Consider the following 26797-nt stretch of genomic DNA (forward strand, 5'->3'; position numbering starts at 1 on the left):
CCTTTAGAGCGATGCCATTGATGAAATGTGTTTGTAGCACAACGTACATTTTCTTTTTAATAGATGGTTGCTGTTTGTTTCATAAATTATTAAGATTCTCTGTCTCAGTATGGCAGACTGGCATTCAAACTACGCCTTACCAATGACATACTAGTAAGTTTAAGGTAATTTGGTAGCAAGTAATGCGTCATTTGCTTATCCGTCTGAGCAGTTTTGATTCATCATATATCTTTTCTTTTTAGTTTTTAGTAAAATTAATTACAGAATGTCACAAAATAGAAGCTGATATAATTCATTGCTTTTACTTCATACTTTTCTCGAGAATATACCTATTTTATGCGAATTCTTTGCCAACGCACAACAACTTCCTTGGGCCACTCCGAAGAAGGCTTACTGCAATTGGCACTAATGAACACCGATGATTGATTGATTTTCTTTTCACAAGGTGTTTACAGAGCCTTGGAAGACTTCTTAGGGTAACGAATCGTCAATTTTACAAATGCATGATCGTGCTTTTTCCAATTTTCGAAAAAACACACATACACGAAAACACTTCCTTCCTCACTTCCTTACATGCTTGCTAAATTAGTTTTTCTCGATAATGTCTCAGTCGTCGGGGCATTTAATCTGCTTGAATCAGTAATTTCTGACTGAGTTTTTTCCTTCAAAATTGTTTCCTGGCAAAAATAGCATCGATGTGTTCAAAAATTGTTGTGACAACGTCGTTTGTTTACGTTTGCGGAACCACACAAATTCTCGTCATGATACGACTTTGTAGGGTTCCGCGGCAAAGGTAATCGTAGGGCTACAGTGCCCTCCATTGCTAACGGAAAGGGCGATGACGGGAGAAAACGAAGCGGTATAAATAGAGCCGAAGCAAATGCCTTCGACCTCTTTTTTTGCGCCACAGATTACGAAGGAGGAATAAAAACTAAATTTGTGATTTTTCACCACCAAAATATTTACATTTTCCACCTTCTTTTAATCGTTTCGCATCAAAAATCATGATAATTAATTTAGATATACAAGCAAATTATCCTATTAATCTTTTGAACTAAGCTAAAACAACAATGTTATTGATGATGCTAATTCGAATGAATTTTGTACCGTTAGCCTTTTTAAATAGCAAATGAAACCATCATGTAAACATTCTCATACACACAGGAATTTTTCACAAACCACAAACGATTTATTCTCATCACCAACAACTAGCGCCAAGTGAACCATATTGTTTGCATTCGAGCAAAAGCCGTGATTATGTTTCCCAGAGGCAAACCGGCCCCATCCCGGCCAGCACAACAACAATCGATTGCAATAATCCTCGTTTGATGGTCGTTTGACTAATTGTTTTACTGCCTGGTCCACTGTTCACCACCCCATCCCATCAAAAGTTGCACTTCCAGCTTCCGCAAACGGCAAGTGTTGTAACTACCGAACCGAACTCCCCCTTTACCGTTTTCTACGATTTACCATTCCCGGGGCCACGTTCTGGTGGCCAACTTCTTGCGTGCATGTGGCACACGTACTGAGGCACATGGGAAGTATTTGTTTCTTCTGCTTCCAAAATCGCTCGCCCGGCAAGCCCCGATGTAGCCCCAGCAAGGTACATCGCACACGAACATGTCGATGGTGAAAGTTTTTGCTTGTAGTTTGCGCAGGGGTCTTCCGTCCGCCATTTGCTTCCTCTTTGCTGTTGTATATTCATAAAAATACCACTCTGAAACGGGTGGTGTAGGACCTGATGGAATGGTGAAGTATGGAAAGGGGGAACAACATTCCGTTCCGGGTGAGAAGATGTGGCATTCGGCAGTTGGAAGTTGTTTCGCTCGAAGAAATAGGGCTGGTTTGCACTAAGGCAGCATGTTTGCGGTGTGCTGCAGTGGAGGGGGGGTGGGGGGCAATCATTGTAAGTGAATGGCTTCAATATGATGTGTTCGGATAATGCATCATGTATCATGTACAAATACGACTTATACGTACGTTGCATCAGTGCAGTCTTCCTTGGAATGGGGTTATTTGTTGTGCTGAGATGAGGAAGTCTTTCGAAATGTCCATGGTGTTTGATGCAAGAATTTTACCATTCCTTTTGCTGTGGGTTTTGATGTGATCCATCCAAACAGTTCACTTCATCGAAATAACGACCAATAAAAGATCGACAATATAAGGATTTTCTGTTTCGGATGATAACTGATTATCTAATACTGTATACTACATCTACTACTACTACTGATCGTGTTAAAATCATGAAGCGAGCGTTTCACTTAAGTATTGTTCATTGGAAACTCATTACGATTATTGCCTGTGCATCTATAGATTAGTGGATTAAAACAAAGTGAAAATGAAATAGAATCTTGTACCTTACAAGCTAGCAAACTAAGTTTTACGCTTTTATGGAACAAACAATCGTTGCTGGTGGATTCACAGACACAAAGACTATATTTATTTAAAAAAAAGTAACCTTTTTATTGAAAGTAACTTTTTCGATCTAACAGTTTAATTCGAATTCTTGTTACATAGATCTCCATTTCCTTTGAATGGACTATATTTACAACCGGAAATAATGGAATGATTGGATTACACTTTGAAACAGCTTTTTGCAGAGCCAATAAGCGCTCCCGGCACGAAAGTAGGCTCCGTATAATTTGCTTTTAAAAAGAATTGTACATCAGAATCTTCATCTTCATTTCTGGTGGAACGTCTGCGATGGGTCTAGGCCTTCCATTAACCACCAACGGATTGTTGTCTATCAATCACTTATCGGTTAAACCATAGGCACGGGACGTCCAATCTCGATTACATTGTTTACCTGTATAATTTCCTCAAAACACTTGTTTTGCTTTCCCGCTTTTCCTAAAACAGATACATCACTTTCAACGATTCACTGGACAAGAATTCCATTCAGTTGATCCGTTCGCTAGAAACGTTCTTTCTCCATTACGCATGAGAAACGGCTTAACGTACCATGAAATCTGTAAACGCAAGCCGAGCAACTTCTTAAACATTTCAGCAAGCAAAGGACGCCGTTCGCGCAATCAGTTGCTGTGCAAACTTATACAAACGCACGTACAAAGGCACACACACACAAACACACACACACACAGACTCACATATGCTCATAGAAAGCGTACACGAGCGATTGAAAAAGTCACAGCACATCCTTTCCAGCAAGCTTGACTGCCCGAACAACGACGTCGACAACGACGAAACCTTCACTATCCCCACTGCTGTTTGCTCGATTTTTCCCTCCCCTCCTTCCGCCAAGCTCTGCATGTGTGTGAGTGTGTGCGTGTGTTTGTTTTTTCGCAACGGAAATACGGTTAAACTTTTCCAACCGAAATCTCACTTCCGCCGACTCGGCAGCCGGCGAGAATTGCAAACTTTTTCATTAAAAGCCTCACCACGGGCAGGCAGGGGGGGGGGGGTAGTCGTCAGAACCGGTGCCGCTGAAAAGCATTCTCATCTACCCACGGCCGGAGCACCACTTCAGCGCACCGTGGCGGCAGGTGGAAAACAGTGTGCAAATATTATCATATTACTTCATCGTTTCGAGATTTCCCGTAAGTGTGCTCAGCGCTTCCTAACCACCAGCGGGAAGGAAGGCGAGTTTGGTTTCCCGGTCGAGCACAGCACAGTCGAGGGTCGAGGGCGGTCGGGCCGCTGTCAGCAAACTTTTCCGCTACCCCTCTGACGCGCTTAAGTGTTCATCGGTAAAACTAAAATCCATTTCCGATCGTTCGAGTTGAGGTTCGCTCCTGGGCGAACTCCGTCTGCGTTTTGCAGCCTCCCCCGCAATGACTGCTGCCGGATTTTGTGGCCTACCATTCCACTACTTTGGGTGGGTCCATAAAATCGATTCCGAAATGGGAATTCATTACTGCGAAATTGCACGCAACATGATCGGTTCGATCGATCGTAATCTATTTGCCGTGGGGAGGGATATTGCACGATAATGCGAAACAGTTCGTTCCTGCTGATACATCTTTCCATCATAGAGAGAGCGGTTATCTCACCCACAAACACACGATAGACGCACGTTCCTGCAGAAAGTCGTCAATTAAATGTCCGAATCGGATGACTCTGTATCGGCGGTTAATGTGCGGAGCATTGTGCGATGGGTACGACGGCAACGGCAATGACTGGAAAGCACTCAATTTTGACTACAATTTCACTCAAACCACTAGGGACAGTAAAACATAAAAAATACACACACACACACACACACACACACACACACACACACACACACACACACACACACACCCACATAAAACGCTCCGCGAACGACGATGACGTTGATGAAGATACTGATGACAATGGTAATTGCAGCTATTATCGCCATCGTTTGAAAATGGGGCGGCTCGAGCCTCGCACAACGTCCTGCGACCGCCGAACCGAATTGGAAACGAAATCGAACGACATTCGACCCGGGGCTGACCCGCAGACTAGAGCGCCCGGGGTTGGCAGGACATTTCCATTTGCGCTTGGTAACGATCGAAAATTTATATAAAATCATGCGCTCGTTAGGAGAAATGTAATTTCTTTGAACCGTTTCGGATTTTCCCTCCCCAGGCAGCGCTGGATGGTGGCAGTGGGCGGCACAAGATTAGACCAAGCGAGGAAAATCGTATTTAACTTCCATTTCGCTTCATCAGCGGCAACTTTTACCTCCCAAGCCTGCATCCTCCCGCCACTGCCCACTTTCGAACCCTTAGTAATGAGAACTTCCCTGGAACGTGCAGCTAGAGCGTCGGCGGTCCCGAATCGAACCCCGGAATCGGGCGCACGATGTGCACCTGCTTCCAAGCGCCCGCGCCCGTTTGTAAACGCGGCTGTAAACTAAACTTCGTTAACTTCCCTTCGCCCTCACCCGTCCTGGCCATCCGGCCAGTGCCATCGAATTGATTTGCTTTCGCTACACGCTTCAGTGCTGCAGCAGATCGATTGGTTTTTGTAGCCTGCGGTTAAATTAATGATGGTCGAGGAAATTGAGATAACCGGTGAAGCAGTAATTCCTTTGCGCGCTTCCCCCTCCGGTACGTAATGACCGTGCGGAGGGAGAGGTTGCATGGTGGTTCATTTTACGCTGGTTTCGCACATAAAAATTAGCCATTTTTATAGGTTACTCAAGCGCGAGATTATGATGCCAGGGAAGGGCGCTGGATCATAAAAAAAGATATTTATTTGGGGGTACAATTTGCACTCCGACAAAAAAAGTAGATTATGTTAAATTGGGGTGGCCAACGTGAAGTACAAAAAAAGCTTTTCCTTTCAAGCTTCCACCAGTGAAAGTTAATGCAGTCCATTTTCGCGCGATTTTTTGTTATGTTTCTGATCGATTTAACTTTGTCAAAAATTCAAAATACGATTTCCCGGTCGTAAATATCCCGAGGCCCGAATGTCCGGCTGAAATGGGTCGTAAAAAACTCTGGCTCGTCCACACATATTAAAGCGTTGCTAATGATCATCATTTTTTTCACCTGGTGCGGTGAGTGTTTAACACGCTTTAAAGCTAACGATTGGTTTGGTGGAATTTTTACACAGAAACTTATTGATTGATACTGTCCAAACAGTAATGGAATGTGCAGTAAACTCTGCATGACTCCGACTCTGCATGAAATAAATATGTCACCAATACGCTTCGGTGTGTGTGTGTGTGTGCATACACAGTATTTTAAGCTTTGAGGGATATGATTTTTTTCACAATTTATTTACAATTAAAATCAGCTCCAGGATTAAAAAAAATCGACTATTCATTTAAACACTGTACAAGCTGATTATTAATGATAAATGAATATTGCGCTTCAAAAACTGGGAGAATTAATGTTCTTTTTTGCGTTTTCACTCTAATTTTTAAGGTATTCATTACAGAGACTGATTATTTTTAATGAGTGATGACTTTACATCGAAAAAAGCATTCTGAATGAACATCAGGATGAAAGAATGACATTTTAACTTTGATGATTTTTAAAACTAATTATTGCTGTAATGATAGTATGGTTTAGCTTTAAGGACAACAATCCTTGATTTTCTGCAATAAATCAATTTTAAATGCTTTAAAAATAGTTTAAAATTGAAGATAATGATGACGATAATAGATGATAATATAATTGTTGACACAAAAACAGAAATATTGTTTGCAAATCTATAGTACAATCCGATTCATTTAGGTAATAAAAATTCACCCTTAATAGAATAAACTTAGCTCCTTCGTCTAAGTTGATACAAACAAATGACCAAAGACTCTTGAACAAGTCCTAAAGGCATATCAACGTTGCAGCGTAAGCAAAATTGTCACAAAAGATATCTCTTTTTTTACAAAACCTAAGAAAAGCTGTGTTGAATGTCTGCATTTGAACTTACAACAGGAAATCGTGAATGGAATTCCATAGATTAAGAATAAAATTATAAGCCAAGTTGTTGAACCTTTTTTCACCTAACGTTACTCATTCACCTATTACAAAACACACACAAAAATATGGTATGAAAAATAAAAACAAAACGATATTATAATGCAGCCAGAGTGCAAAATAAACAGTCCCCACGTACGGCTGGCCAGTTCGTTATCGTTTCAGCTCGTACCGCAAATCGAGCGAATATGAGGTCATGAAAATGCTCCCACACATACACACACACACCGACAGAGCCACAACCAATCCACTCGGAGTGCTCACACTGGAATCAAGCAAGCAAATAACGAGCTTTGGCGAGCTTTAGCACCGATCCACCCATAACCAGCAGAACCATATCCCACCCTGGATCCGATTATCTGGGAGCCATCAGGGAAGGGCAAAAATAGGGGCAAAAATGTGCTCTTTCTCTTCTCCCCCTCTCTCTCTCTCTCTCTCACACCCTCACCTCTTATCCCCCACCGGATAGCGGTGGATTTTTTGGCAAACGGACAGCATTATCGATCGATATGCGACTGGGCTGGGCCAGTTTCATCTGCAATAGGGCAGCAGCATCGAAGAGCAGCGCCCCAAATTGTCTACTCGCAATCATCTTTTGCGGACCAAACAACCAGCACCGACGGGAACAGCAGCAGCAGCAGCACTCTATCAATTCGACGAGTGAAAGACAAATATGGTGCTACCGACAAAAGATGGCCCTTCGTTGTGGACGCACGGGCGCGGGTATGTACGATGGGCTGTCCCTGTACTGCCACTGTCCCGGAAGCAATAACCACCGAAATCCGAGGCCCCGGAATTCTTTCAAGCCCCTTCTTTTTTGAGTATTTATATCTTGCTCGCGTGAGCTCGCAGTGGTCTGTGTGTTTGTGGCTTTTCGCTTCAACCCACCCCGGAAGCGGATGCGCGGACGGGAATGCATTCGAGTGCGATCGTTCTGACATTGGCTCCGACTGCTAGCCACGAGCTGTCGCCAGCCGGTGCGGGGGGGGGGGGGAGGGGATGTTTGAAAAAGGGGAAAAACACATCCGTGGCATAGATCCCAGGGCAAGGGCAGTTTGCGAGCGTCGACGATGTCTAGCCGGCTGGCGTCTGGCGTACATCTTGTGTACGCTGGCTGTGTGAGTGTGTTGCATTTCCCGTTTCAAACACAATTTCACATCCGTCCCGGTGCCGCGGAGATAGAACACGGCTCGGTACTATACAGTGCCGAACGGCGTCTCAACTCAATAACATAACAATTTCCATACAAATTGTCGAAACGTGAAGTAATGTACGGTAAAGCTAGGAAGGATGGCTCTATTATGACACAAGCGCACGAGAAAGCGAAGTCACACACACACACACACACACACACACACACACACACACAAACAGTGGGATTGCAAGACCAAAACCTCCCGCTTTGTTGCGTTCTTGGGTGGGCAGACAGGCAGGACAAGGTTTGGATGTGAGCGTGAGGTGCAATAATTGAGGCGACGCGCAAGCTACAGGACGAAGTGAGATGAAATGGAGGACGGAGACGTGCCAAATGGCAACCAGAACGTGTGCTGCAGACGGAGCGACATATCTTAATGCTGATAGAATTTACACTGAATTGCTCCACAGACACAGGAGAACTCTCTTTTCCGCACTTCCCGCTGCTCTTGTATGTGCGCGTGGGCGCGCGATATTGATATTGATCGACATCCAATCAGCCCACTTTTAGCACGAAAACCTTTTCGTTTCCATTTCCCTTCCAATGACCCGGGCGGGAGGTTTGTTACGAGAGGTTTGAGTGTAATGTATTTGCCTCCCGGTTTCGAAGCAAAAGAATAGGAAGCTGTTCACTGTTTCCATTCTAACCGTAGGAGAAGCACACATACACACAAACCTGAACAATATTTGGATTCTTTTCTTTCAGCGGGAGGAGATTCCTATTTTACTCTTTTCCCTTTTAACACTCTTGCTCCTTGTTGCGTCGTTTGCATCTTATGCTTTTACCTCCGATCCTATTCAGAAAATGTCTTCAATTTCAAGCCGTTATGCCGTTTTCCTACTTCCGCATCAAATGACGCCGGGTACCGGATGGGCACAATTCCGAATGACTGGTTCCATCACGTGCTCGCCTGTACGCTTTTATTATTTTTGCTTGAAAGTATTCCCGAAAAAGCAAAAAAAAAGGAAAAAGGAAGAACAAACGAGTTGCTGCTTGGAAGCGGTTTACCTTTTTTTCTTGCTTGGACGGCTTTTTCCCAACTGCCGGCACTGTTTGCAAATGGTGCCACATGTTGTTTTAAGTGAAATTTTTGCTTCTAAAAGAGTTCAGCCACTTTTGGGCTTTTGGGGGAGGCATTGCTGGGCGGAGGAAGCATTTTTTTCGTACTTGTTGAGCGGGGAGGGAGGGAACATGAATTTCAAGCTTTTAAAATGTAGGTCACTGTTATTAAGGTATATTATCTTGAAGATGCCTAAAATAGAAATGGTTTTAAGACCTCTAAAGGCATTGCTGGAATATTTTAAGGGGAAAAACATAAATTTACGCATTAACTTTTCAACCATAAAACATAAAGTTATTTTTTTTAAGAGTAGAAATTATGGCAAAATATTGTTTGAATTTTAAGCTTCAAACTTTTTTAATTGATGGTATTTTCTCAGAAAAAAAAACATCAAATTCAATAAAACAAACAAATGCGCTTAAAGCGTGAGTAGAAGTTTCGGAAGTTAATATATAAACAACATCTAAACTCAGAGAATTCATCAGACAGTTTTTAAATTAACTACTGAATCTTTTAATGCAAACATTTTAAAGAAAGGTTATAATTTTTAGTTAAATAAAACGTTCAATTCGAGTGAACAATTGCGAACACATTAGTTTAGATACACCAATCCAAACAATATTTGTAGGTTTGACGATACCTTTTCTTTGTCCATTTTACAGTCGTTTGCTCTAAATTATAGCTCAAACTCACCTGCTTTTCTTTTCTATTAAAAACATTATTTTTTGACAGCTTGTAAAGTTTTTTCCCCTAAGTCATAAGTCAACATCAGTCATTTTGACACTACGGATCAATTTTTGTCTCTAACGTATCAGTTTTAGATATTAAATTGCAATATTAAATATAAGTTAGGTAGCTAATAATTACATTGATAGAATTTCAAAATTTAACACTTTTAATGCCAAATTTGGAAGTTATAACGGAGTAAACAAAATCGGCATTTTTGCAAACAAAAAAACAAAAAAATTACACTTTTAAAAATGATTTTGTGATTTAAAATTTCAGTTCTCATAAATCTACTTAAATGCCTAGTAAATTTATTCATGATTCCTATCCGATTCCTAAATCCTTCGAAATCCTCAAATGTTGAAGATTAATTCAATAATTCCCAAAATTTGAGATCAAAATTTTAATGACTTAGTCTTGCATCCACACTAACGCCAATTTTATATGCATGCTATGAGAGGCTTACGAGAGAGATGCTTCAATATAACTCTTTTCTGATTGATGATGAAGCTGTCTCAGTGTCTATCGACATTAAACACACTTTGATGAGATATGTTTGATGTTTTCAGACGAAATTAAATTTATTCAAAACATAGCGCTCCCCACCACAAACCGCCTTACACTACGCAACTTGATTGTTTAAGGATAACAAACCCCCAGTTTGGCACCAAAGCACACACCAAAGCACACCCGAGACGCTTCCGCTCAGGTCAGGTGCCCTTTGTACTCCACCTATCTCACCCTGCTGTAGCTTGGTCTGCTGTTAAATCAAAATTTTAACCTTAGCAAAACATGCAATTTCCACTTGTACACCGGCACATACCGGCAGCGAACGGGATCCAAGCCAACCAGCCAGCATGTTGTTCGCACAAATCCTTTCCCGGCACCTGCTGCGAGCGGACGAATGTCAGTGCAAGAATGTCGGTACGCCAGAACACACACACACGCACGACCAAATTCCGCCACTGTATGCTAATGTAAAGGTGAGTGCGTGTGTGAGTGTGCGTTTCATCCGCGGCAAGTTTCAAGGGTGCGGCAATCAGTATGAATCACGTCACCGGTACGCCAACATCACATGCTAGCGAACATAATCCCCGAACCCCAACCCAGTCGGCAGCCGGTAAGAAAAATGGAAATCTGGTGGAAAATCACACGGGCAAAGACATTCCCCGGATAACGACGACGGATGGCGACTACGCTACCGCACCGTGGGCCGCGCTGCAGTGTCCTGTTCGTCCTCGTGTCGTATCCTTTCTTTTTGTCGCTTTTTTGTTTGCCTCTTTTTTGCGCACAGCATGCCCGTCTCGTCTCGGCCACACTGTCGCAGTCCTGCCGTGCCGTGTGTGAAACGATCGAGTCGAGTGCGCGTGTATTTTTGTATTTGTCATCGTGAAGGCGAACTCGGTCTTCTCCTGTTTTAGAACATCAGTCGCTTCTTTTTGGCCCTTCTTCGCTTTTTTTTACTTTTTTTGGAAACAACGGTGGTGAACATAGCACATTTTTCTACCACGAATTGCTAGCATCGGCTTCGACTCAACTTCTCCAACATCTCGCCCCAGCCCACACGTGTTGATTTCTAACGAGAAGAAAGTCCCTCCACAGCAGCAGCAGCAGCGCACCTTCTATTCACGCTTGCCGTCCTCGCTTACCGTCTCTGCCTGACGCTGACGCTACAGTAGACGAGTAAAAGATGAAGCCTTCAGCAAGGAGCGTCCGTTTACGTTTTGCCCCATTCTTCGCTTTCGGCCGCTTCTCCTGCGACCGAAATAGTGGAGCATCACAATTTTTCGCCATTCTCGGCGCCATTGCGATTTGCTGTTGGATGCAGTTTTCCCTTCATGTGCCGTGTCGTTTACAAGACTTTTTTCCCCCCCCCACTGCCTGATGCACCAGCCAAAACTGGGAAAAAAAAATTGATTGCAAATATTTTTCACATACTTTGCACTGAGAAGTTGCATTTTGAGTGGGAATAAAATACCAACCATAATGCACCTGAGAGCATCACGGTATAACATCCCATTAACCTGAAGATGAGCGAGCAGCATCCAGGAAAAAAAAGCAAAACCAGGGTTGAACTGTCTCTTTGCGTGGTTGTTTGTGTGTGTGTGTGTGTGTGTGTGTGTGCACTTGTCGAAAAGATAATCTCACTATTAATAGGAGAAAAGGTATTCATATTTTCATTCACCATTTACCGGGCGGCTTCAAGCTGACGTACAAAAGTGTGGTAGTGAGGTTGCCAGAAAAAAGAGAATAAAGTGCATGCAAAAAACGAGAAATACATCACTCACACACACACACATACACACACACACACACACACACACACACACACACACACTCAACGCGACCAGAATGGCGCGGTATGTAAAGATGAACTTTGCACTCGTGCTAAGGACGTATCAGCGTGATATCGCACCGTGTGTCAAGTGCAGAGACGCTGCAATGATTGTGCGGTGAATGATGAAGCGGCATTGCTCGGTGACAGCTGGGTGCACGTTGGTGTCACAAGCAGTGATTTTAATGTAGTAATTGACACGCTGAAGCAGTTGGTTTGGTTGAAGCAGATGCAAAACATGATACGTAAAGGTATGGTTGCTTCTCGGGAAATTGTTCACTACACGTTTGTAAAGGGGATTTACATTTTTTTTACTTCCAAACGATAAATTTTAAAATTTCTTGAAATGCCATTGAAAACATTGATAAGGTTTCATACAATAACGCTACACATACTAATTTGTTTGATGTTTCAAAAATGGAACAAAGAGCATTTACTGCACATACTTTTTTTTTGAGTAAATCCTCAGTTTCAGAGAATTTTCGACATTACGTTTTTGTGGTTTCTTTTTCCAATAAAAACTAATGCTATTGCACGAAATTGTTTTCAAATATCTGGAAGCTTAAAAAACCATATTACAAAATTTTACGCATGTATCTTTCTATAATATCCGACAAATTCTGTGAATTTGTTAAAACAGGAAAATGATGTAAGTTGTCAACTTTACTGTAACTACGTCGATTGATGTAGCCTCTGTGTTGTCCCTCAACCATCATAACTACGTTCAGACAGGTTACATGCTACCTTAAGCCATCGCCCGTCCCTAATCGCCCTGTAGTATGAGCCATTAAGAACAACTACTGTGGCTTCATCCATTGCACCAAGGTTGCTAAACTCAATATTCACTCACCACCAGAATCGATCGAACTTTCCCATACACTCCGGTGTGGCTGCCCCCGTATCCATCAGCACCGTATGCATGTCGGGGCTATTGATTGCACCTTCAAAACGCAGCACGCAGCTACCCAGGTTCACCCCGGGACTATGCATACATGTTTAATGTAATCCACCGCGTGCTTGCAGCGCCCTCTACCTGGTTTAACTGCTATGAAAGGCAAAAGGTTTTTTTTTCTCATTGCTAGAGAGAGAAAAAAAACACATCCTCACAAGCGTAACATTCTGCGCTTGAGAACGTTTTGCTATCACCGTTACAGGGCATCGGATGTACATGGAACTAAACCCATCGTCACTCCCGTATCGCCGGCTGCTTCCCGTGAATTCCGCACCAGCTTTGCGTACAAGTCACCTGCCGCTTGTGCTAGTCCTCCGTTTTGTACACGTTCCACCGAGGCTCCTGGGGAGGTGTTGCTTGATGTTTCCCTTTTTTGTCCAAAGCTTCTGATCATCGTTCGAGGGTTTTTGGAAGGTTGTGTGAGAAATTTCAAACCTCAGTACCAGATGATACGTCTACGCCCGTGGTGATAAAAAGTTCGATGGCAGCGACAGCATCGACCACACAGGCACCGGATCGAAATCTGTGACTGCAGCAGCAGTCGATAGGTGTGTTTTGGTGACCCACATGTCACGCACACTCACCAAAGCACTCGGTTCCGTTCGGTAGTTCCCAGGCAAAGCTGTGGAGCAGTAGATGCAAATGTCGATAATGGGATTGCGTGATTAAGTCAGCGTGTCCTGGCGATAAGGTGAATGCCGGCGTCAGTGTGTCTTTCACATTCATGCGAAACCTCTCACAAACACACGAACGAGTTGAGTGTGTATAGTGAAATGACGGTGGCACTGATTTACGCCACTGGGTTCCGGGTGTGGATTGTAGGCCCTGTGGTGTGTTACCTACCTAATGCACTACCACAGAGCAGAGTGTCGTGTAGCGCGTTTGCCTGCATTAAACTTAACTCAATTAACAAGCACTCCAGTGCCCGTAGTACCGGAGGAGGGTGTGCGAGATGAAGAGGTGATTAAAAAGTAAGCCGGTTTGGTTGTAATGAGTTCGGGGACGGAATTAAAACCAAGGGAACCCCTCTTTCCCTGTTCATAGATGTTGGCTCATAATCCAGATTTTCCAAAGCAGATATAATTATGTCAAATTTAATGAGTGTTTTGAGCTTACCTACCAAAGCAGGCTGGCTTTTGTGTTTCGCTTTTTTGGTTTTGGAAATAATTCACTGCAAACCCGTGTTGTGCTTATGAATATCTTCTTCAGCAGCACTACTCTACTCCACCCTTTCGCTGTGCACAATAAGTATACCCAATTCCAACGCAAATACCATTATTCACATCCGATTGATTATATATTGCACCGTTCTTAATAACAATTACCGATGCGGCTCGGCTCTCCCGTTCACGCATGCAGTACTGCAGCATTGTGGGACGGCTTCCATTTTTACTTTGCCCCAACGCAACCGGGACCGGGCGGCGGATGCTAAAGTGCGTTAAATCCTTCGGTGCAACAATTGCGAGGGCTCGCTCCCACCGCCAAACCAGGCAGACAATGCGACAGTCCGAAATAATCCTATTACCGAAACACTGCACACTGTAACTAATGCGTAGATCCAGGACCAGTGGGTCAGTGGAGGTGCTCAGCTTGGTGAAAAGCTTGGTGGCGAAATTTATCGCTGCTTGGGTGAATGGGTGAATGGGTGAAGGATCGCCCGAATCGAAGAACATTCGGCAAGCAATGGTAGCAATTGGAAGAGCATTGGTAGCAAGTTGGGATGGGATTTATTGCATTTGACCTCGAGGGCGATCGATTGGGGGAAATGCACAGATCGGAGGTAATTATACTGCTGACACAAAAGCGTTTTCCCCGGTGGGAGAAGACAATGAAGCGAGAGAAAGGGGAAATTACTATCGATTAAGTAATCGTTCGATTGGAACGAGTTGAAACACTTTAAAGAGACTATGGTCGGTCAGACAATTGGATTTAATTATTTCCCTCGTTTACTTCGTCTTCATATGGCGTTCGTGTGAAGAAACTGTTTTCCTTCGGTTGACATTTGTTTTCTCTCTCCCAAGCCAAGAAGTCATTTCAAGAGGCTAAACACTTCACAAAACCACTCCAAAAATGCTAGTGGAAGCTGTCAATCGGGGTAAAAGATTTCGAACGTCTAATCGATTTTCAGACCGTAAAGCCTCGTTTGTTCTTCTGCCATTGCCAACGCTTCTTGCCAAACCGGGCAGAATGACGATCGGGAAACGATTCAGAATAAAACCAGTGACCTGGAAAACTCCACTTCAGGCTGTTTTTGCTGCTGTCAATGATGCTCCCCGGAATCCAGATAGCTGTCGAAATAGTCTCTCGAATCCACTCAATCCACTTCCCACCAACACTGGCTCCACGGTGACACGAATATTTATTTATATCTCACGCTCTATTTTTTCTTTCTCTCTCTCTCTCTCTTCCCTATTTTTCCAGCCTGTTCACGGCGCAGTGACCCGCTTTCCTGGACACTGGCGATGCACCTCCAGAGGCTTCAATCTGGTCGCGCGTGGCTAGTGTGGCACTAAAAAAAACAACAACACAACCCGGACAAATTATCACCATCTGTGTGGGTGCCACGGAACGACTTCTTGACACGCCAACAAGCGCCCAACAATCAACACGACCGGTCCTGGAGAGCCCTCTCCCCGTTTGGGGGAAGGACGGCAGAATGTCCTCTCATAGCTCTCGCCACCTTCACCACCACCCAACAGCAACCTGCTCGCTCGCGTTTCAAGTGGTGCCGGAATTAAACATCACACCAGCAACACCAGCTCCGGCTCAGCAGCACGTTCGTGGCGTGGCGTCGTGGGTCGCGTATTATGCACGCGCTTAATTGTGTTGCCTAGCTGAGGCTGCGGGGGTTGGCTGTTTCGGGGTTGTGGCCGGGCGTGACGAAATTAAAATCACTTTATTGCTCCAGGCGATCCTCGGCCGGCCTCCAAGAACGGGAAAGAATCCCACCGTGGTACGTGCTCATCCTTAAGCAGTGTGTCCAGTGGGTGTGTGTGTGTGTGTCTCTCTCTCTGTGCCCTACCAAAAGGTGTGCGTGTAGTGACAGTCGCGCAAATCAAACGTAAATCAAAGCAAGCGGTGCCAACGTGTCTCGCAGTGGTTTGTGCTGCCGTTGGAAATGTCATTCATAATTACTTCTTCAAAGACGCACCTAGGCAGGAGGATGGCCGCAGTGAACGAACCGGTGTGGTGGGAGTGAAACGTGTACTTGTGTGTGTGTAGGTGCGATGGTTGTACCGTGCCGGTACGAGGACATTAGATAACTGCCACAGCTTCCCAAAAAAGTTAGTAAAATGACGCTCCAACAGTCGTTTGGGGCATTGCGCTGGCGATAGCTCGGGAAAGTGTAAAAAGTGAGTGTACGTGTGTGTGCGTGTGCCGTCTCTTCCCTTTTCTGGAACCTTCAACGGGTCGAGTCGGTGCTCTGTGTGTGTGTGTGTGCGAAGGGAGTTGTGTGTACAGGAAGGATCGTGCTTCATTTCCTGATCCTGCACGTGTGGTGCCAGTGTTTGCCTGCCTCAGCAATGCCGTACCGGTGGGACACGTACGCACTGGTACTGCTGGCGCTGACGGTCAGCTGGAGCGCGCTGCCCCCGGCGACCGGCTGCCCGGCGGAGGTGTGCGTGTGCAAGTGGAAGGGCGGCAAGCAGACGGTGGAGTGTGGTGGCCGCTTCCTAAACCGGCTGCCGGACGGTATGGATCCGGGCACGCAGGTGCTCAACTTCTCCGGCAACAGCCTGACGATACTGCAGAGCGAGCGGTTCCGCAAGATGGAGCTGATCAACCTGCAGAAGATCTACCTGGCCCGCAACCAGCTGGTCAAGATACACGACCGGGCGTTCCGGGGGCTCACCAATCTGGTCGAGCTCGACCTGTCCGACAACACGCTGTCGGAGGTGCCGACGGAAACGTTCCAGGACTATGCGGCCCTGATGCGGCTGTCGCTGAGCGGCAACCCGATCCGGGCGCTGCGTGCGAGCGCCTTCAAGCAGCTGTCCTACCTGACGACGCTCGAGCTGAGCAACTGCCAGATCGAGCTGGTCGAGGACGAAGCGTTCATCGGGATGGACAATCTCGAGTGGCTGCGGCTCGACGGCAACCGGATCGCGACGATACGCGGGGCGCACGTGCTGCCCGAGTCGCTGCACGGCATCAATCTGCAGAGCAACCGGTGGCACTGCGACTGCCACCTGACGGACGTGTACACCTGGCTGAACAGCTTCAACGTGCCGCAGCGCGAGGAGATCAAGTGCAGCGGTCCGGCGAGGCTGGCGGGCGAAACGGTCAAGACGCTGACGCTCGACGATCTCGCCTGTCTGCCGGTGGTGACGCCCGAAACGTCTTACCGCGAGATTGCCGAGGGGCGTAACATCTCGCTCGACTGCCGGATAGTGGCAACGCCCGAGCCGACGGTGGCGTGGCTGTTCCAGGGCCAGGTGCTGCTGAACGATAGCTTCCTGTCGCCCAACCTGCACCTGTACTACTTCGTCGACGAGCTGGATGGGGCGAAGCATAGTGAGCTGTTCATCTACAACATCAACGCGGACGACAACGGGACGTACTCGTGCGTGGCGGAAAACTCGGCCGGCCGCGTGCAGACCAACTACACGCTGCACGTGATCGTGAAGGAGGAGCCGGTGGTCGAGCAGGTCACGTTTTCCGAGGAGTACTTCCTGGCGATCGTGGCGGCGAGTGCAGCGACAGCCGTGCTGCTCGCCCTGCTCTGCTGCATCGTCGCCTGCAAGTGTGCCCGAGCGCGTCGCGCATCGGGCAGTGGCGCGAAGAAGCCGCGCGGCGCCAAGGGTGCCACTGCCGATGGGTTGGGTGGGGTACCGGCCGGCCAGCAAAAGTGTGCCTCGATTACGCACGACCTCGGGGAGCCGCTGACGGCGGGCAAGCTGAACGGTGCGCTCGGGCTGGGCGACGGCAGCAACCCGCAGGACATCGTGCTCTACCTGAACGCGAACCCGAACGGGCTGGACAAGGCGGCGCTGAACAACATGACGGCGATGGCGCAGTTCTGCAGCCCACCGTCGGCCCGCAGCTACCAGGACCAGAACCCGGACCTGATCAACGATGCGGAGAGTGGGCAGCACAAGGCGCGGCCCCGACCGGACGCGATCGATTCGGACCTGGGCGAGAAGGACTCGGACGAGCAGAGCAGTGTGCAGGACGGTGGCAGTGAGGTTAGCTTCCAGCAGCAGCAGCAGCACCAGCAGCAGCAGCAACAGCAGCAAGGTCAGGGACAGGGTCCCTACTATCCACCGATGGTGTTGCGGGGTCCGCGCTTCGCCTCCTCCGCGCTCTCCACCTTGCCGCGCGGTGGAACGGCATCGCTCGGCGGGAAGGACCTGTCCGCCTACCAGCATCAGGTGGACATTCATCTCAGTCCGGGCTGCTTCCTCGACCAGAACGGCTACCCGGTCGATCTGAGCCTGATGGCGGCCCCGAGCGGGCCACCGGTTAACTACTACCGCACGTTACCGCACAAAAAGCACCAGCAGCAGTTGCAGCAGCAGCAGCAGCAGCCGGGTGGCCCCGGGAAGCCCATCGCGCGGTACGCGAACGATGCCGAGTTTATTAACCGCACACAATCACCAGCCGCCTATCAGATGTACGCCCCGACCGACGTGCGGTACACGGCCGAGGGCTACCCGCAGCACGAGCACGGCCAGTTCCCTTCCCCGCCGGATGGCTACAAGGGCGAGGTGCACCCGGTGGCCTACATGAGCTCGGCGGCGGCTGCGTCGGCCGGCTTCTGCGTGGGGCCGGCGCCTGGGCCGCCCCAGCAGTGGCCCACCTTTCTGCCCGGGTTCCATCCGCAGCTCATCCCCATCATGGCACCGGCCGGCGGTGCCCTGCTAGCCTCTCCCATGATGCCATCCCCCAGCGGTCAGCAGCAGCAGCAACTGTTGAGCAGTCCACAGACGCAGCCGGGCAGTGCGCTGAAAAAGTGTTCGGTGGGTGCGCAAACGTCCGAGCTGGACAAGGACGTCATACCGGAGCAGCGCGAGGAGGAGGAAGAGGAGGAGGACGAGCAGGACGGGGGTGGAGGCGGTAGTACGGTGAAGCTGCGGCATCTGACTGGCCCGCTGGCGGACAGCCCGGACGAAGGGTACGTCGGCGACAGTCACGAGACGAGCGACATTTGACAGCAACCCATGCACGACCCGGGCCTGCTGCAGCACCATCACCATCAGCAGCAGCAGCAGCAGCACCGGCACCCGCAGCATCAGCTCGAATCGGACGATGTGCCGTTATAAGACTAGCGGTGGGCGGTAAGGTCCCGTGCCGTGCGGGTTTTAGTGTTTTTTGTACATTTGTAGCATAACGTAGAACGCCACTTAGAACGTGTAAGCGGGGGGAAAACTGATCGGAAAAACCGTGCTAGGGTGTTTACACAACGAGCGAGCGGTTCAATTGTGTGCTGCCGTGTTTGTTTGTGTGCAGTAAGCAAGTACGGGGTAAGTGAATCATAGCCTAGGTTTAGAATGGAAACAATTCTGCACTAAAACATTGCTCCTTTGCTTCCAATCGTTTTGGTTCAAAGAAATAAGTAGTTTTGTTGTAAAATTGGCAACTATCTTGAAGTTTTCAGTTTTTGTATCATAACCAGTCATTATTGGCAGCTTAAAATGATATTTATTTCAAGGGAAAAGGAAAACATTATTTCAAACAGGATTTAGATTGAACATACCACTATTCATAAAAGATTTGAATTGATTTATAATTTGAGAAGAATCATTAAGATAATTGTAATAATTTGAATATCTTCAATTGATTATGATGGCGTTAAATTCTTCGAAAAGATTACATTGTTAACAATAGTTTTACAGAACGTTTAAACAGAACATTGATATGTATCTTCATACATTTCACAACTCGTCTTTTCCTGTATTTTTTGTTATTTTCTTGTCATTTCATTATGGTTTAAAATAGTAATTTCCATTGTGTTTTACCTTGTTATGTACTTATCTGCAAAAGTTTTTACAAACTTTTTTAAATAAACCGATTCTGAATGTCTTTTAAACATTCTCGCTAGATGAAATCGTTTCTTCAGCATACACTTTAGATCATTTCTTCAGGTTTCATGCCGTCTAGTGATTCGATAAAGCAGCTACTTGTTGTGCGGACAAGGGAATACAGTTGAAACGTTGAAAGAGCGAAAAGATCCTATAGGTTATGAGCATTACGTAAAGAGATGAAGAATTTCTTTTCAAAGTAGCGAACATTAAGTGCGAAATTACTACAAACAGCAACATCCTCGTACTTTTATTTCAGTTCATAGTTTTCAGCATTATTTTCCAATCAGTAGCCCTTACTATTTTCTAATCTACTATTTTCCGACACAAACAACCAGTTAAAGCGCAAAGAAACAGCAACAAAAAAAGTACATTAATTCAAGTAAACGAGCGCAAACCGTAAATAGAAGTTGAAATTGATTGAAAGTAGTAATGTTTGCGGAAAGCGAAAGCGTGTCACTTTGGATGTTGAATATTCTAAAACTAAAGGCTCAAACAATGTGTAAATTGACCCCAGAAACTCCTGAAATCGAACCTCCTCTTCTTAGGCCCGTAAAAATACGGAATTTAGCCTTCAGCTTCCTCAAAAGAAAACTACCAAAAAAGAGTCGAATAAACGAATGCAAAAATGAAACAATGAACAGACCCGTTGTGATGGTTTTGCTTTATTTTCCTCCTCTCCCCCTTTGCCGTTTGAAGCATGCGCCCGGAGCTTGCGATTAGAGAATGGAACGGAAATGAACGAGCTAAAAAACGAGCTCCCAGAACGAAAACAAAAACATGTAAACCCAAAATTACGTTAACAGTGCCACGGTTCCGGTTGCAGCAAGCACTAAACTGTACAGAGGTGTAAAACGTGTGCATGGGTATGTGTATGTATGTGAACGAATGTATAAAATGGTTGACGTTGATATCGCACCGACGAGCTGCAGCGCAAAACGCAAACTGTGAGTGTCTTCGGTGTGAGTGTGCGTGCGTGCGCGAGGAAAAATTTAACTGTAGCCGACAGCATTGTTATACCATTTCGCCCTCCTCCCCATGGCTGCTGTGCCCGTTCGGGCGTGAGTGATAGAATGTCCAACATCATGGCCTGTATGTGTGTGTGTGTGTTTGCGTGTTCGAAAAAGTCATGAGCGATTTCAAAAGGGAGGAAAAAAAAATAACAAAAAAATAGGAAATGCAAATTACCGCCATAATAGTTTGGAAAATGAAATTAGGAGCAAAAAAAACGGAAAGAGATGCACCACGTATGAGGTCGGTGCATTTGGGCGGTCGATTTAACGCCACCCCCTATGTGCGGGATGAAATGGTAAGCATGCGTAATCGATTAATAGATGCATTAAGGGGTAATTGTAAATAAAACGGAGAGCGTGGTGGAGGTGAAAATGGATTGTAGATAAGCCGCTGGAAATGGACGCAACAGCAGTAGCAAAAAGTCGCAACACGCGAGCTAGATTGTGCCTCACTGGGTACTGGGAGGGTACGGAGAAAATGTGGAAAAGTGCAGTAGGAAAAGTTAAAATACTATGTGACTCGTGAAAATGTTACCTAAATGGCATCAGTCAGCTTCAAAGGGTTGATTGTTCCTTTTTATATCCTTCACGGATTAATTTCAGCGTCGGAGCGAAATAGGAAAGCGTTTTATAGCAGGAAATGTTGTGTGTTTAGTACATACATTACTTTACTCACGCTATGTTATCAGTGATTGCTTGAAAAGCAATCAAGTAGTAAGCAAAAGTGCAACAAAATGCTTCTAAACTCGAAACTTTTTATCCATAGCGCTTATGGCATATGGCGCATTCCGTTTGGAACATGTTTTAACACTAGTCGCAACAGTGCATCGAGGAAAAAACGCCATTAAAGCTACGTTCCGATGAGGATTTTTATGCGTTATTACAAATTAAACCCTTTGCTACCTTGTGTTAGCCAGAACAGAGGCTCAATATGTTTTCCGTACACCTATGTACGAGAGAAGGGAATGTTTTCCTATTATTTAATTAAAGCCATATTGCATAAACACTACTCGCAAACAAGGGGCTAGAATTGCATTACCATTATTATAAATTCCTTCTGAGTGCGTTTGTGGAGTGTGGCGTGGACGCTTTTCCGCTGCACAGCTAATCGGAAAATGCATTGGCACTAGGAACGGGAGGCGGTAAATCGAAACACTTTTTAATGCGATTTAGCGATTTGTTTGCATTTCCATTGCGGACAAACAGAGTGGCTGGCTGTGGAGGTGGTTGGACCGACAAAAAACAAAGCGTTGTGAAACATACAAACAGACATATTTAAGTTATCCTTCCAGTGATTGATTCCGATGTTTCACGCAATGGTTGAACAAGCTTATTTGAGTATTTAAGGATAAGCGCTCATAATTGTGCAGGTGTTATCGGAAAGTGTTACAAACATTGATCAAATATCGATTTGATTGCATTGGATGCATGAGCCTATTAGCAGTCCGGTACACATGTACACACACTTCCAGTCCAGGGCTTTCCATGTGGGATGTGTGTTTGATAAAATTGTTAAAATCATATTTTAATTTATCAACGCTTCGGTTCGCTTCACTCGATATGCAATCTGCATCCGTTTAGGCAGTGGGCAGCGATGGGCGTTGTTTTTTGTGTGTGCATGATGCACGCAATGCACCGTCGCACGCTCGAGCTGAAGCATCTCCATAATTGCATCAAGCGGCGTGAATGTCATTAACGGCCGGACCGGCTGCCAATAATTAACGCGTGTGCTTTTAGCTGATTTATTGCACTAATTCCAGCGCAAATAGGATTGCTGCTACCTCCCATTTTCCAGCCGGCGCTGTTTAGATACACAAACACATTGCTGTGTGTAATCAGTTGCAGAGAACGATTTTCATTGCACATTGAATGCACACACACACTCATCCACACGATTGGAGGTGGGTATTTAGATAATGTGTAAGCAATAAAATGTTGTGCACAATACAATGTTTGCTTCCTTCCTTCGTTGTGTCAATGGTACGTAAAAAAAATAACTTAAAATCAATGGTTTGACCGGTCCAAAAGCGCGCGATTGTTTGATGTTTGTGGGAGTGGGGCAACAGATAAATTTTCGGTTTAATTGCCACTAAAAGCACTTGCACAACATAAGAAAAGCCAAACATAACGTGCGGTCGTGCCGCAGGCCGCTTCTGCCGGTCTGCTTTGCTGTCCATCAGAAAACACATTTCTCTCGGCATAACACTCGTTGGGGCACACAAAACAAACACAAACCAAATGGCCAATTGCCATAAAATGCTTATTTCTTGCACTGCCTGGTTTTTGTTGCCTTCTTTCCTGCCCTGTTCTGTCCTGCATGTTTCAACCCGGCCGAAATACACTCCACAGTGGAGCGGCGGCCGGCGCTCGACAGTTGTTAGCTGCAGATACGCAATTGCTTTTCTGCAAATGCGCACTTACCCCGGGAAAACGCATAAAACATGGCAAAACATTCAGCATTCTACGGTGTGTCCGGGGTAAGAAATCAGGCCCGGGCCTTTCGTTTTTTGCCTTTTTTTTTCCTCTTCGCTGTGACGCAAGCCAAGTGGGAAGGAAAAACGGATGGACTAACATACAAACCAAGCTGTTCACACATGCTGTTGATTTGTGCGTTTCCAGGGAGCTTTTTCGGTGGGATATAAACCGAAAAGAGCACACCGGGCCCGATTAGAGCGGCAGTGGCTGGGCTGTAAACGAAGCAGCGACATGGGGAGGAAAAAACGGTAAACCATCGGGTAGGAAAAATATATTATTAGGACGGGGAAAATACACGCACACACACGCAACGTTCGACCATGGCCGAACGAGAAATATGGGCTTTTGGAATGCTTCTCAAATTGGCAGCATTTATGTGTGAATGATTACACCGGCTTAGGGTCTTCGGTGCCGGGCAGGACCAAGTCGGTAAGAAAGCGGCAAGACGAAGGTGTACACGGTGGCTCCCCATAAAGGCGTACCGAGCGTAAACGAAAAATGTACGGCCCCGTTTATGGCTGATTGCGAAAGCCTGATTGCGATCCTTTTTTTTTCGATGTTGGGCAACACAAAACTTACGGCCCACTTAAGGCACACACACACACACAGAGCACATGCGTGCACAAAAACACACACACGCTGGGATGCGTTCGACCTCGGATTTGTTTCCTTCTTCAAACTCACTGCTGATTATTATTCTGACCGAAATTATGAGCAATTGACCTCGAAGACGGCAAGCAGTCTGTGGTAGTCGAATAAAACCGAACAACCCCTGCACCCCAAACCCCCCCGGGTCCGTGTGGCATAATCTATAGCAAAAAAAAAGATAATCGGTTGGCACACTTGATTCAGCGTCGATAAGCGTGGATAGAATGATCATCGGTAACGATAACGATAGCCGTTGATAATGGCGATGATATAAAGTAAGCGAAACGCTACAAAACAAAACAAAAAATAAACAAAAACAGAAAACAAACCCCAAACCGTACTCACGCACACATGCACACCGGGCTGTAAAGATGAGGCGCGTGCGCACCAACCCCTTGCTGTTAATATATTTGGTAATAAAGTAAATGCGTGGGTAAGGAGGAAATAAAACTGAGCAAGACGGCAGAAGCAACACAGAAACTATAAACGTGAAATCCTGTCCTCCGCGGCAGCTGGTAATCAAACGCAATTCCAAATTAGCTATCAAACGGCTATCGAATTCGTTGCACAGCAACAAAGCGAAAGAAAGAAGAAGAAAAAAAAACACTCACCCATTTAGAAGAGCATATATAAATCAAGAAGAAAATGAAACGATACTTCCGATGCCGATGGGAAAACTAGAGTTTCAATCGTGTAGGAAAAAAAGAAGAGAAAAAACGATAGAGTGAATCAATAAGCGAAAAAGGTTATGAAAACTTCACCAACGTAAAAAAAAAGATACATACGGAGAAGTAAAATTAAGAGAAGCAAAAACACTAACCCTAATGACAAACAAAGCCATGGAAGCTGTAAAGAGAGGCAGAGCGATGGTAAATGGTGATGGAGGTAATAGATATACAGCAGAAGAAGAAAAAACAAAAACAAAATAAAGACGAAAAACAAAGAAAGCAGCATATAGGAAATAGAATCAACAAAAAAGAAACGACAGCGAAACGATGATAACAACAAACATTGAAGTAGAAAAAAAAGAAGAAAACACAAAGAAACTAGCATGCGTGTGCGGGCAGATGACTGCAGGAAAAGGGAGAACGGAAAATAAAGCATAAAGAAAACTGCAGTAAGAAGCGAAAGATAAAATTGAACACAAATTATAAATAGGTTATAAAACAAAGGTAATTTTTATTGAGGGAAGAAAAAGGAAACACAAAAAAAACTGGAAACAAAATATACATAAAAAAATACTGTTTTATGTCTTGGGTGTTTGTGTGCGTTTCATTCTCTTGTTTTTCTTTTCGGCTCCTTTTCGTTTGTTTGATTTTATGTCGATTTTGGGGGTTCTTCTTTCGTTTTTCTCTTCTTTTATGAAAGATATCACAGCTTTATCCCACACGAAGTAACCGACGCTGGAGCTTTGTTTTTCGTCCCTTGGAGCCTCTCTGCTTGCATTTCGTCTTCTTCCAAACGTTTCCTTTTTTTCCAAACGCCTAATCAAAATACGCATTTTTACTACCTCATGGGTCGGAATCATTTAGCGCTCATTTCGTGCTTCCTTTTTTTCCTCTCTCATTTGATTTTTCTTTGTTTTTCGCCGCTGGAAACAGGCGAGAGAAAGAAAAAAAAACACGCACACACTGTGGATGTTTGCTCAGCTTCTTTCAATTCGCTGCCATTTACGATTTAATCTGTTTCCCATTCTTCAAATCGAGCGAACAAAATGGTGACGATAAAGCAGCCCGGGCAGCCCCTTGGTATACCTCACTGCACCATGCCACGCCGATGGTTTATGTCTCAATTTTCGCCTTTGCTCGATAATGAAGTTCTTCGGCAGAGCACCCGCGAGCCACTTTATGGAAAAGGAGGGACCACGTTGGGTGAGAAAAAGATTCATGCAAAAAAAAAAAGACATACGGAAATTTGCAAAACGCACTCACGCACACACACACACCGCCATTGTGGCTGTTGTCTTCTGGTGTTCATTTTGGTTTTTAAAACATCTGTAGAAAATGGATCGTTTTTCTGTGGATGGCTTTTTCTTAACTCCTCCTCCCCTGCCAAACGACGCCTTGTAAAAACGTGCAGCAGTTTCGTAAATTGATGCAACAAAGCATAAAACAGCAGTGCGTGGCTTAGGGCTACAGGGGGAAGGCACACAAATACGTCTTCTTTCTTTCCCCTTTTCCTTAACAGCTGCGTCCCCGCATACCTCCGTCCGCAGTGTACCGAACAGAAAATGAGCCCATTAAAAGCCTGTTTTTTTTTCGACCGGCATAAAATATATTTATACATTTTCGCCAAAGGGAAGCAAACGTTGTTGCGGATGCGAGCTTTTAACCTCCCACACGCACGTTTGGTGTCGTTGTCGTTGTTTTTTGCCCCACTCTCAAAGTTTCGCCACGGCGACAGATCAACCGCCGTTTGGTGCGAGTGATTGTTAAAATCGTCAACAAAGGGAGCGATGGGTGGGATTGCGTAAAAAGAACGATAACCCGTTTTTGGAAAGCGCAAAAAATTAGGACCTTAGCAGCACAATGAGCACAACAATCGACTGCTGCTTCCGCCCGCGGCTAAGCGTAAATTGCTCTGGTTAAGATGTATTGGTTAAAATAGAAGGAAAAAAAGGTACACCCTTTTCACAATATGGCCTCGTTTGTTTATCGTACCCACAGAAAGGAGAGTTATTTTTATGCAAGCGTAAAGGTCGTCTTTTGGAGTCAACGACGCAATACATTCGCTATCTGTTGTTTGATTTGGTAGACGTAACGTGCAGCAGGGCCCATTGCCGTGGATTGGCTTGCGCGATAAATTACAACAATGTACGTCACCGCTTGGCTGTTCCGTAGTTTCTGGATCGTGTTGATGAATTTGATTCGATAAAGCAGACGATAAAGCGGTACTGTGGAAAAGATACCACTTCCATGTCGGGCCCGAAATCCAAGACAAATCTTTTGATGTTGAAGCTGAGAC

The 26797-nt window shown here is 45.5% G+C and overlaps 1 protein-coding gene across 3 annotated transcripts in view; it reads left to right on the forward strand.

Moving 5' to 3' along the window:
• Positions 1-25082, forward strand: part of LOC120901845 — a 39478-nt gene extending 14396 nt beyond the window's left edge. For all 3 annotated transcript variants that reach the window (XM_040310166.1, XM_040310165.1, XM_040310167.1), the window contains exon 3: positions 15097-25082. In XM_040310166.1, the coding sequence (XP_040166100.1) occupies positions 16200-18827 (2628 nt within the window). In that variant the 5' untranslated portion in view covers positions 15097-16199 and the 3' untranslated portion in view covers positions 18828-25082. The remainder of the gene's footprint in view (positions 1-15096) is intronic.
• The last annotated feature ends 1715 nt before the right edge of the window (positions 25083-26797 follow it).

This window comes from Anopheles arabiensis, chromosome 3, assembly GCF_016920715.1.
Source record: "Anopheles arabiensis isolate DONGOLA chromosome 3, AaraD3, whole genome shotgun sequence".
NCBI lineage: Eukaryota > Metazoa > Arthropoda > Insecta > Diptera > Culicidae > Anopheles > Anopheles arabiensis.